This window comes from Danio aesculapii, chromosome 11 (assembly GCF_903798145.1).
Source record: "Danio aesculapii chromosome 11, fDanAes4.1, whole genome shotgun sequence".
NCBI lineage: Eukaryota > Metazoa > Chordata > Actinopteri > Cypriniformes > Danionidae > Danio > Danio aesculapii.
Window position 1 is genome coordinate 31,512,768 of NC_079445.1, and position 13,624 is coordinate 31,526,391.

The 13,624-nt window shown below is 39.1% G+C and overlaps 1 protein-coding gene across 1 annotated transcript in view; it reads left to right on the forward strand.

Annotated features, from left to right (window-relative positions):
- Nucleotides 1-12,349, forward strand: part of cacna1ab (calcium channel, voltage-dependent, P/Q type, alpha 1A subunit, b) — a 145,128-nt gene extending 132,779 nt beyond the window's left edge. The window contains exons 44-47 of the mRNA XM_056467844.1: nt 1,912-1,947; nt 4,247-4,463; nt 7,540-7,772; nt 10,773-12,349. Coding sequence (XP_056323819.1) covers nt 1,912-1,947; nt 4,247-4,463; nt 7,540-7,772; nt 10,773-11,429 — 1,143 coding nt within the window. The 3' untranslated portion in view covers nt 11,430-12,349. The remainder of the gene's footprint in view (nt 1-1,911; nt 1,948-4,246; nt 4,464-7,539; nt 7,773-10,772) is intronic.
- The last annotated feature ends 1,275 nt before the right edge of the window (nt 12,350-13,624 follow it).

Below are 13,624 nucleotides of genomic sequence, written 5' to 3' on the forward strand. Positions count from 1 at the left end.
TTTTACCTGCATCTGTTTTTTCTAACCTTTCCTCTCCTTTATGTTTTCTATGTCATGGATTTCCTTTTTGCGGCACACCTGTCTATCCATTTCACTTTATTTCATGCTTCTGTTTTTTTTTCCAATCAATTTCCTCCTTTATTTTCTATTCCATTTCTTGGTCTTCTTTCGGTTCTTTCCCATTTTCTTTATTTCCTTACTGATATATCTTTCCTTTGCTTTCCTTTTTTGGTGTTCATTTGTTGTGCATAATGCATTGTGGTTTGCCATTTCTCTTTTCTTTCCTTCTCTTTTCTTTTTTATAAATTTCCTCTTTTTCTGCACTTTTTTTGTTCTCTATTTTTTCCACTTTTTTAATTTTAATTTTCCTTTCTTCAATTTCCTTTCATTTCATTTTTTCTCATTTTGTTTGTTTGTTTGTTTGTTTGTTTCTGTTTGCCAACTTTTTCCTTTTCTCCATTTTGTTTTTTATTGCACTCTTTGTTTTGTTCTCTCTCCTTTTTGTTTTCCTTCTTCCGGATACTTTTTTTCTATTCTTATAATTTCACCCATTTCCTCGGGAATTTTTCATTTGGCTGTTTTACTTGTTTCTGTTCTTTTTAAACTTTTATTACACTCTTAATTTTGGCCTCTCTTTTACATTTTCTATTTCATGGAATATCTCGGCACACCTGTCTATCCATATAATTTCCTACTTCTGTTTTTTTCTGATTTATTTTCTCCTTTATTTCCTATTCTGTTTCTTGGTTTTCTTTCGGTTCTTTTCCATTTTCTCTATTTCCCTATTAATTATCTTTCCTTTGCCTTCCTTTTTTTTCCTTTTTTTGTTGTTCATTTGTTGTTCATAATGCATTGTGGCTCACCATTTCTCTTTTTCTTCCTTCTATATTCTTTTTGTTTTTTATAAATCTCCTATTTTTCTGCACTTTTCGTTGTTGTTTTCTCTCTATTTTTCCTCTTCATGGTTATTAATTTGTTTTGGTCTCTTTTCTGTTCACTTCCTTTATATATTTTCTTTTTCTTTCTCCAATTTGCTTTCATTTTTTCATTTTTCCCTTTTCCTTTTTTCTCTATTTTGTTTTTTATTGCATCCTTTGTTTCGGTCTCTCTCCTTTTTTATATAATTTTTTGTTCCCTATTTTTTCCCTTTTGTGTTCACTTACTTTTTATTTGTTCCTTTTTTTACTTCCATTTCCTCTTTATTCCCATTTTGTTTGTTTGTTTCCTTTTCCACCATTTTGTTTTTTATTGCCTCCTTTGTTTCATTCTTTCTCCACTTTCTATTCCTTCTCCTGTATATATTATTTTCCATCCTTTTAATTCCATCAATTTCCCCTTTAAAACCCCTTACATTTGTCTGTTTTGCGTATTTCTGTTCTTTCTAACTTATGTTTTTTATTGCATCCTTTGTTTTTGGTCTCTCCTTTATGTTTCTATCTCATGGACTTCCTTTTTGTGTCACACCTGTCTATCAATTTTATTTCAATTCGTTTTCTTTTTTTCAATCAACTTCCTCGTTTATTTCCTCCTTTGCCATTTTCTCTATTTCCCTATTTATTACCTTTCCTTTGCCTTATTCTCTTCCTTTTTTGGTCTGTTTTCATGAACTTCCTCTGGCAAACATTTCTGCATTGCATTTACCACAACTGTCTCATCTCTATGATCCTTTTTGTCCCTTCCATCACATTCTTCATTGCATTTCTCCTTTGTTTCCCAATGAAATTCCCATCCCTTTTTCTTCCTTTGTTCTTTTTTGTACCATTTTCTATCCTTTATCTTCCTTGTATTTCTTTCTCTTTCTATCTCTCTCTGTTTTCCTCTCACACGTTCTCTGCTGTGCTGTGTGTGCATCGTCCCTGTGGTCTCATGCGTGTGTCCTGTTCTGCGCACCGTCTGTCTGCTGTTGAACAGCGACGGAGACACAGGCCGCGAGGAAGTAATCTCAGTGTATGTACCGTCTCTGGCTTTCTGCATCGTTCTCTCTTTTCCTCTCCTCCTCTCCCCCTTTTCTCTCTTATTTTTCCTGTTTTAGGAGTCTGTGTCTTTCTTTATGTCTTGATGTCACACTGGCCTCTTTATTTCACGTCATTCTTCTCCTTTCCTGTATATTCCCTCTGTATATTCTATTCTTCGCTTTACTTTTCTCTCTCCTGTCCACTTTTGCAGCCCTGTGTCCCTGTATGTGTGTGTGAATGAGAGAGAGCGTGTGTGTGTTTGCCTGTGAATTTGTATTTCTGGTCCTGTGGACATGGGGAGCATTTGCTGTCTCGTAGTTGTTGACGCATGGATTTGACTGGGAAACTTGCTACCAGTAATGGTCATGTCGTTAGCATGTTCGATAAGGCGCATGGCATTATGTGCGTGAGCGGGAAAAGAGGGCGAAGGTTTGTTAACGTTGCAGGTCATGTTTAGATGCAGAAAAGTGCTATGTGTGCTGAAGAATGTGTGTGCGTTCATACTTGCTACCGACTGTCATGTTGGCCATCACACCTCAGGGTGTGTGCATGGACAAATGTGCTGAACTTCATATGGCTGGATTGAGCTCTGTGTGCTCAGCTGTGGCAAAGAAAGACTATGAGTATTTAATGACTCTGCTTATATTAAAAAGGCTGCAGTGCATGAAAGGCATGACTCTATCTATCTATCTATCTATCTATCTATCTATCTATCTATCTATCTATCTATCTATCTATCTATCTATCTATCTATCTATCTATCTATCTATCTATCTATCTATCTATCTATCTATCTATCTATCTATCTATCTATCTCCCCACCAATCTATCTATCTATCCATCCATCCATTCATCCATCCATCTGCCTGCCTGCCTGTCTGTTTGTCTGTCTATCTATCTATCTATCTATCTATCTATCTATCTATCTATCTATCTATCTATCTATCTATCTATCTATCTATCTATCTATCTATCTATCTATCTATCTATCTATCTATCTATCTATCTATCTATCTATCTATCTATCTATCTATCTATCTATCTATCATGAACCAATATAAACTAAAACTGTTGCATGCATCACGTGCATAAGTTACGCCATGGACATTACATTAAGATGCCCACTGGTTTAAAAACTGGTGTAAAAGCAGCCTATCTATCTATCTATCTATCTATCTATCTATCTATCTATCTATCTATCTATCTATCTATCTATCTATCTATCTATCTATCTATCTATCTATCTATCTATCTATCTATCTATCTATCTATCTATCTATCTATCTATCTATCTATCTATCTGTCTATCTGTCTGTCTGTCTGTCTGTCTGTCTGTTTGTCTATCTATCTATCCATTTCTGTCTGTCTGTCTGTGTTCAGTATACATCTGCATACCTGTACAGTTAGTCTTTGAATCTAATATGTTCATGTCTATCTCTGCCTATATCTGTATATCTCTCTCAATCCCAGATTCTCCATTTCTGTCTGTATTTCTCTCTAGAACTCCATCTCTTTGCCTGTTGAGCTCTCTTTCTTTCTCTTTCTGTCTACCGTTGAGCATGACGAAAATACGTGAAGTTTATTTATAAACTAATTTCGAGAGGATCACGTGCTTATGATTGCTTGCAGTCGGCCCTGCATTATTTAATTTATGATTCACCAATCAGATGATTCCTAAGCCACTATAAATACCTAAGTTCCATATAACAGCCATCTTTGTTTTGAAGAATCCCCCCTTCCACCCCTACTCCTCCTCCTTTCCTAGATGGGTGGCATGGTGGCCCAGTGGTTAGCACTGTTGCCCGCACAGCAAGAACATCACTGGTTCTAGCTCAAACTCCCCTCTCGCCTTGCAAACAGGAGGGAGCCCCGGGCTCGTGGATCTTATGAGCTCAGGGCTCTCTCCCAGGGACAGCATTCCAAACAAGCTTTGTAATCAATCATCAGCTAAGTGTGAACTCTTGAACTGTGCTTAGGTTTTCTCTGTGGAGTGTGGAATTGATTGAGTGTTAATACGATTACATTCGGATCTTTCCAATTAAACACACACACACACACACACACACACACACACACACACACACACACACACACACACACACACACATATATATATATATATATATATATATATATATATATATATATATATATATATATATATATATATATGCAATCGTAACACTGCATACAATCAAGCTGATCTATAATCAAACACGCATCAATGTAAACTTCTTTTCCACTCTTTTTTCTTCTTTCCTCTGTCTGTCTTTCATTTTTTTCCCCTATAGACCATCACCGACACAAGTCCAATGCGTCGTTCTACATCCTCATTGGTCCATGGGCGTTCAGGTCGAGGCGTGCGATTGGATGATTACTCTCTGGAACGGGTGGTGTCAGAGGAGGGTCACCGACATGCTCCCCGAAGGAGAGATCGTGATCGAGACCGAGATCGCAGTCATCGCACCTCAGAGAGATCCCTCGCTCGCTATACAGATGCAGACACAGGTCACACACTCTACAAACATGTCGTTATTAAGATGTGTACAGAAATTAATTCAGTACGAAAAGGATGGTGTCTTTTTTTTTAATAAAAAAAAAAAACTTTAACCTTAAGTTAGCTGGGCTAACTAATGGGTTTAACAGGTTTAAAGTGTAAACTCAAGATTGCAAGTGAACCTCTTACAATTCTGTTGTTTTTTTTCAGAGAATTGTGAGTTTGAGTTTTTTGTCAACTTACCAACATTGCAAAAAAAGATTTTCTTTCTTGTTTTTTGTTTCTAGTGTAAATACCTAAACATTCTTAAATCAAGAAGCATTTTCAAGCAAAACACACTGCTTGTTTTAAAAAATTCTATGTCAAAAAACTGAGTAAGTTTTTCCTTAAAACAAGGAAAATAATCTTATTAACGTCAGGGTTTCAGGAAAAGGACAGGAGCGAGGACTCAAGTGCAGGAACTCAAATGGGTTTATTAATAATAAAAAATAAAAATAAAAAAGGGAACAAAAACAACCCCGAGGGGGAAAAACATAATTAAAACAGAAAAAACAAACTTGACTGGGCTGACAGGGAGGAGCAGGGGTGGACAGGACTGAACACGACAAGACACTGGAAAGACAACGTGTGATGAACTGGCACAGAACAGCAGACAAGAGGAGACTATAAAGAGAAATAATTAACAAACAAATAGGTGAACTGACTAAACTAATAATGGGTTAACAAGGAGGGTGGGACTGGACAATTAACAGGAGAGCACATGACACAAAGAAACAACTCAAGCCATGTGCTGACATAAAACGAGACTAGAACACGCAGCCAATGAGAAAATTCATTAACCGCATGTTCACATGAACACAACATTAACGCACATGCCGCATTAAACATGAAACACATGCTAAACACAACACCAACAGAAACAGGACACAAGACATGAGCACATGATAATGTAAACAGTTATCGTCCACTCACACATGCAATGTGCATGTTCCATCCCAGTGCCAACCAAAACCAACTAGACTGAGATGCTGAGAGTAAAACAGCACGCTGCAGACAGAACAAACACAAACACCAGGACGAGAGTGCGCATACCGAGCACGCCCGGACCCCACGTGCCCACCGAAGCGGCACTAGTACAAAGACGAATACAGTGACAGAAAATGAGTGCTTGTCCTGAGAATACTCAAGCCGAGCACAACATATTAGGCAAGACAGGACTAGTGTCTGGAACTAGAATTACCAGGACTGAAGTGGCAGAATCCTGACAATTAATCTTATTTTGCTTGCATCACTGACAGATTAATTAGCTTGTTTTAAAGGGCACCTAGGTTAGCCCTTTTTTCAGATTTAATATTAGTGTTTTGCGTCTCCAGAATGTGTCTGTAAAGTTTCAGCTCAAAACAACCATCAGATTTTTCATTATACCTTTTATTAAATTCCTATTTATACATTTTTGCACTGGGTGGCGGTTTTGTTGTACTGCTCCTTTAAGGCTAGTCCTCCCCGCCCACCTGTTTCTATGTGCCTTTCTGCGTGCCTTAATCTCCTCCCTCGGCTGCGTCAGACAACAGACAGACTTATAGGAAGCAGATCTCACTTAACGTTTGTGAGAAATACTACAGTAAGAACTTTACCAATGAGTATTTGTTGTGCAGTTGCATCGATGAGTCACACAAAATTCACGCGCACACACGCACACATACACACCACAGCAGACACACACAGAGACACACACACACAGACAAAGCGCCCGTTTAGCTTTGCACTGTTTTTGCACGCAAATGTGACAGGATACAGGTTAATATCCACTGTTGTATGGATATCTGTTATGTTAATGTACAAAATAAACCTGATTTAACGTCCACAAACCGGGATTGAAGCGTCTTTATAATTGTTCTGACACGCGGCTGTGCTGATGAAGTAAAGCTGAAGTAAATCGCTGTAATTCATTACACACATGCTCTGTTTTAAAACATTTTAAACATGTAAAACTCACTCTTGATCACATTTGATGATGATTGATGATCCTAGCGAACTGAACAGACCTTTTATTCCCGGCTGCATTGCGCACGTCTGGTCTTGTTGATATGATTATACACATGACTACCGGGACATGTTAATACGCGCAGCTGTCAATCAATTCGGTGGGCGGGGGGACCGCACTCCTACGTAAAGTTGCGGTAGATCTGAAAACCGCTCCAATTGGTCCACCGTTTTTATGTTGCTAAATTAAAAAAAAAGGACTGGGTGTGCTTATATCACCCCAATTTGACAGTCTATACACCATACATGCACATATGTCTGTCCAAACAGCTTGAAAAGCTGATTTTTTACCATAGGTGCCCTTTAAAGTAAAACTCAAGTATTATTTGTTAAAACAAGACTGTATTTTTTGCTTGTCTAGAAAATGCTTCTTGATTTAAGAAATTTTTGATATTTGGACTAGAAACAAGACACAAATCTAAGTAAGAAAATAATTTTTTTGCAATGAATTGTTTTCTCATCTGAATTTGTTGAATTTGATTTATAAATTTGATGTCTTTTTTCCCTAAAAATTGCAGCTTTATTTTTTGCAAGTGTGAGTTTATAGGCTTTTTGCTTTTGCAAATTAAAGTTTAAATCACACAAATTAAATTTCTGTCTTTTGGTTCAGAACTTTCATGTTGTTTGAAATTAATAGTTTTTCTTTCAAATTGCCTTTATTTCTCGCAATTCTTTATATATAATTGTTTATATGTAATGTCTGTATTTATGATGCAAAATTGCAAAAAATTTCTAAGAATTGCTAACTTCTCCGTTTCGAATTACAAATGCAGTCTGAATTGCAAGAAAGCCTATAAACTTGCAGTTTTGTTCTACTCTAAATTTGTGTCTTGCAGTAATGTGTTTTTTAGCAATTCTAATGATTTTCTCTAAATTCTGAGCTGCATTTTTTGTAATGTTTTTGCACAATTGAGAAAATCAGCTGTATTGGTTGTTGCTATTCAGAGTTTCATCTCACAATTCTGTGTTTATAATATCTGAGGTTTTCTCTTTAAGTTTATATCTCATAATTTGCTGTGATAACTCATAACTTGGTCTTGTTAGGTCTGGGCACAGATCTTAGCACCACTACACAGTCGGGTGACCTCCCACCTAAAGAGAGGGAACGAGAACGGGGTCGAGCGAAAGATCGTCGCCACCATCACCACCATCATCACCACCACAGCTCGGTGGATAAAGATCGGTACAGTCACGAGCGCGACTACCATCGTCATCCTCATGACAGATCTGATCGCCACTGGTCCCGCTCTCCGAGTGAGGGCAGAGGGCACAGACAGGTGGGACACACACTCACTGAAGTACACACAAATGAAACAATTATCTTCAGATTGAACACACACTACTGCTTATAAGGGGTCATGTTAAATCTTTTTCTTTCACTAATCTCCACTAAACCAAAAACGCTTAAACCCCAAACGTTTTTTTACTGCAGATCTTACTTGAAAATGTTATGATTTATTCATTTTTTTCAGATATAAAATTAATATCAGCACATATGAGTTGCAGGTTTGCTATCAGATCTACTGTAGTAGTAGCCTGCTCTCTTGGCACATTTTTAGCCCAATCCCAAATCTATTTTATACCCCTACCCCTCCGCTCACCCCTTCGCCTTTCTCTTGGCCCTTGAAACAGAGTGTGAGCATGTCATCATGTTGTCATTAGCACACATGGTGAGCGCTGCTGAAGATGGTGCTGTCATGGAAATTTCTTTTACCCCTTTGTTTATATTGTGGTCCTGTTTGCAGGGCTATACAGCCCTTACCTTTACCTCTACACCTTTAATGGCCCGTTTCCACTGAGTGATACAGTACGATGCAATATGGGTTGGTACGGGTCACCTTTATCAGGCTTATGTTTCCACTGCCTAAAGGGTACCAATGTACTGTTTTGGTGGGCGTGGTGTACAACAGAAAGTTTCAGTCGATGTCATTCTCACTAGAGGAGATCAAAGTAAAGCTGTACAGGTCATTCACATATCATATGAAAACAAAACAGAGACTTTATACACATAAATACTTGTGTATAAATGTTCATTACTATCCTTTTTAAGAACATGCTTTGATTGTAACTGCAGATCAATGATGCGAAATAGCCTGCTGTACCGTCTGCAATTATATAAAATAAATAAATAAATGCAGCATATATTTGGCTACAAAACCAACACGCAACATATAGCCCAGTCAGTGCAAACCTCTTATCTGTATCTTTAATATTTGCCAGCACATGTAGCCTCTGTAAAAGTAATTCCATCATTTCAAGTTCATAATAGTTCAATAGGTGATGATAATAGTTAAACATGGCAGTTTGTTCATGTTTTAGGTTGCTGAAAGAATCATTTGCTCCTTTGTGTTTTTGGCGGGCTTCGCCTTTGTTTATTCATGCTTCACTCTCGCATTGTTCCTTTCTGAATGGAATTGGTGTCAGAAACACTTCAATAATCACTCGCACGTTATTATCATCAGCTCAAGAAGTTTGTTATTTCAAATATAGACGCTTGGTGAGCGCAACTGCTCACGCTTTAGATGCCCTTATAAACAACTATGGGGCACAGGGTAGTTCTACTCTTCTTCTCAGTTTTGTGGCTGTTTATCAAGATGACAACAAGGTTTGTGTGCGCTCAGGTTGACCATGGCTCGTTATTATATGTATATATTATTACAGTGTAATGTCTCGGCTGTGTATTTAAAAATGTTTTTATTCTCCTGGCTTGTTGCACGAGTGAGTGACGTACATCTGTAAACCAATAGCCCTCTTGCTCCGTCTTTTGGTACCCTTTTGTTGTGCTAATTATACTTCTAAATAGGTACCCAAAAAGTGGTACAGTACGGTTCTCTTTTAGGTACCTTTTGACAGTGGAAACGGCCATAAAAGCGTACCGAACTGAACCACACAGTACCACTCAGTGGAAATGGGCCATAAGCGAAACAGAATTGGCACATTAGGCCTTTGACTTGTTCACAACATAATCTAAATGTGCATCCAAACTGTTAAATTACATTGAAATGAACCTTTACACTTTATAAAAATATTTAAAAATAATTATATCTTTGTAAAACTAATTGCTGATCATTTTCAGAGGTTTTCTTTTTTGAAAGCCAGACTATGTTTACATAATACATTTTTTTTTACAAAAAATAGCATAAAATTTAGCTTTCATTGTGGACTCTTTAATAATTAACGTAAAAAAATTAACAGATAGAGGTTTGACAGACAGAAACATCACTAGAACACTATATTAAAGGCAGAGCCAATTGCCATTTTTGTTATGTGTGTTTATGTGAATATTGTTTGAGATATGCACAATTTAAAAAGTACAATTTATATTTATTTCATGAATTAACATGAATTAAAAGTATTTTAATGTTCCATAATTCTTAAATAATAAAAATCAATCTGATTATCTTCATAATTATTTGACTATTAAATTGGCCCTTTAAATATCAGTAAATGTGTAATTACTTGTTTAGTCCTCACTCTTATTTCTATTTACAAATGCATTCCATGTCTTCAAAACTTACATTAAATAAAATAAAAAAGTATTCAATACGAAATCGAAGCAAATTGAATCAAAAGGTTATATAATGGCCAAATTGATTGCAATACCCAGCCCTACAGAAGATATGTTTATAATTATTACCAATTTTATTGTACATTTTATGTTAAAAGCTGTCATTCAGCATAAATTTCTTACACCTGCGTTTCAAATGTAATCTCTAATAAAAGATGTATCATGACCCCATTAAAGCAGTCATACACTTGGAAATCATCACACAGCACACATAAAGATTCATAAGTGTTAGTCCGTGGCTAAGATCTTTACAGTAATCTGCCATGGGGATCCTGAAGGATGAAACGTATCTGGAGCACACAGATGTGGGAAGACAGTAACCATATGCTCACCTGTAACCTTATCATGACTGCTTACTGAAATCAGTTTCTCTTTCTTGTGTTATTCTTTTGTTTATCTTCTTTTTATCACTGTGGTTTCTGTCCATTTTTCTCGATGTGACTCGTGGCTTCTCTGTGTCTGCTGTTTTGCCTCATTGCCGGTTTGTTTCTTTCTGATTTTTATTGATGTTGTTGTTGTTTCCACACACCTCTCTCTTTCTCTCTCTCTCTCTTTCTCTCCTCCTCACCCTTCCTCTCCTTTGATTCTCCTCCTCCTCCTGTTCCTTCTCCTCCTCCTTTTCCTCCTCTTGCCGGTGTGTGCTCCTCTCTTTTGTTTGACGTTAATTTTGTGGTGTTTTTTTATTTGCCTTGTTTTAATTTTCATGTAGGGCAGTAGTTCTGTGAGCGGAAGCCCCGTTCCCTCGACGTCGGGGACCAGCACCCCCCGGCGTGGCCGTCGCCAGTTGCCCCAGACCCCGTCCACTCCTCGCCCTCATGTCACCTACTCCCCTGCGGTCCGCAAGCCTCCATATGGCTCCCCAGGCCAGGGTCGACTCCGCTCCCCTTCTCCGCGCAACTTCTCTCCGCCAGGTCATGAACCGCCGTACCATCGTCCACCCTCCCGCCATGCCTCACCCCATCCTGGCTCACCCCGGCACGCCTCTCCACGCTCCCCCAGGCACACGTCACCTAGGTCCCCTCGTCACGGCCGCTGGGGCCCTCCGGTGGACAGCCTAGAGGGTGATGGTACTTTCTACGAACGGGACTATGAGTATGAGCGCCACCATGAGCCGCCAGCCTACGAACAGAGTTTATCACAGGGCAACCCCCACCCACATTCACACCCTCATCCCCGGTCACCAAGGACTGCTCGTCACGGGCCTCAACCACACCCGCGGCGTATGCCTAACGGCTACCGTTCCTCCTCGCCCTCCCCGCACCGGCGCGGCCCCCACCCAGGCCCACACCGGCCACCGCATGGCCGTGGGCCCCGGAAGGGGTTGCACGAACAATATAGCGAGACGGACGAGGATGATTGGTGTTAATGCGCTGGGTGGCCAGTAGGGGGCACTACTTGTCTCAAACCAAGATGTTTATGCAGCGCAGCACTGAGAGAGGGGGGAAGGGGAAAAGCAAACGGGGCTAATGTGCCATCGTGGAACTCTAAGCTTCCCTACTCCCTCTCTCTCTTTTTCTCTATTGCTTTCTCTTGCTCTCTGGACTACGTTGACTCCCAAAGTTGGGAATGGGAGCGTATGAGAGATCAATGGGGTGGTTGCGTTTGGATGGACTGAACTTTAAAGATCAGAGTCGCTGTGTTATGTGTAACGCTCCACCTCAGACTGAGCAAGATTGATTGCTTCTTGCCTGATGGGAAAAAATGAGGAGCAACATCCTCTGTCAATCAAGAAAAAAAAATGGAAAAAAAAAGGAGTTTTGAAAATGAAGCCAGAACCCCCTTTTCCCCCCTCACATCTATGCCTCTTGAAAAGACACAAAAAATCAAATGGGAAGAAAAAAACAGACATTGTTGAAGAAAAAGCAAGTGCTCTTGTGAGCAAGAGCTCTACCTACTGCAAAACCAGCCCCATGTGCTGGCTGATATCGATGAGTTTTATCATCAACGTTTACTGTTACCAACTCAAGATGCTGAGTGACCTCATCACCTGGGGGAGGGGTTAACCGTCAAAGAGGCGTGGCATGTGAAAGGACCCAGTGCAGGCAAGAGAAGGTGGGTGGGCGTGGCACACCCAAACCCCGCCCACAAACTGCCACTCAGTCCTGACAAGGAAAGACAGTGTGCAAAGAAGGAAACAGCAGATGAGGGAGGGACGAAAAAGACTATTTTCTCTTCAGAATGTCTTCAATTGATTACTACTTCTTTTTGAACATTTGGAGCTTGGTTATTCTGTTGCATTTGCTCAACTTTCTTTGATATTTTTGGACTAAAATCTGATGGAAACTTGCATGATTGATTTAAAAAAATATTAATATATATATATATATATATATATATATATATATATATATATATATATATATATATATATATATATATATCAGACAGATGATTTATTGTGGGAAGGGGGTGATAGCTCTCTTTTTTCCATTCAGTTGGAGGAAGTTCTTTCTCTCGTTTTCTCCCTGTTGCTCTTGCCATGTCTACAGATCTTTACGTGCAGATGGAGTTTATAGATAGCAGACCTTTCTAGATAGCGAGACAGCTCTGAAAGTGTTTTCTATTTTATATCCGTCTGAGGATGCCAGATGATGTTCTGCACTGTTTATTATTACTTTGGATTGCACTAAAAATTAAGCCTGAATCGTGAAACCTCCCTCATTACGGCTCTGTCGGCAATGGCTGCGAACAGAGAGAGAAACGGGGCGAGAGACATTCTCCTTTCTAAGGCTTAATTTGCTATTGTCAATAACAATAGTCTTATTATAATGATGAAAACTTAACCTTAATGCAATTTATGAAGATGACAGTGATGCTAATGAAGATAGAGGTGGTCGTGTGACTTTGTTGTCTTGTTTTCGAGAGTTTTGTCCGTTGTGGCCATCTTGTTTTCTTTATTTTGTTGGAGTTTTGTTTTCACCACAGATTGAAGTCTATAAGGATGCACATCTGATCGCATCCTGAAGTTTACGTACTTGTGACCTCAGCTGAGTAGAATATTCCTATCTGTAGTGAATAGTTCGGGTCGGAGCTCATGAATGTTTTTAAAAGAGAGAGTCGGGCCATTCAGGATACCCTTGGACAGTTGTGTCAGAGTCTTTCAGACAAATTCAGGGTCCAGTTCATATTAATTTCTCAGTAGAAGAAGATGGTCACGCAGCAGTGTGATATCAAGAGAAACCATTTTATAGAGGGTCTGTTTTTAACCCCTTGAATTATTTCACAGCTAGTAGAGTTAGTGCAAGTGAGTATTTTGGGCGATGAATGTTGTTGTTTACTCTTTGTCCATGTTGTGGTGCTGTTGCGCAACTTTAGCCAGGCTAGACTATGGACAAACCATCCCGAATGAAAATACACTCGTCAGAGGGCACTATTATGTTTGCAGAACTGTCCCCCGACAGGTGACGTAGCATGTCTGTCAAAGCTCGCCTTTGACTTTTTTTTTGGACAGAAGTTTTTTGAGAATTTTGACCTGAGTAGTCTTTGATAAGTAACTGGAAATGATTCTTCCACCCTGCCTTCCTGTTCCCTGCCATAGGCAGCTTGCTATGTCTTTGGCTG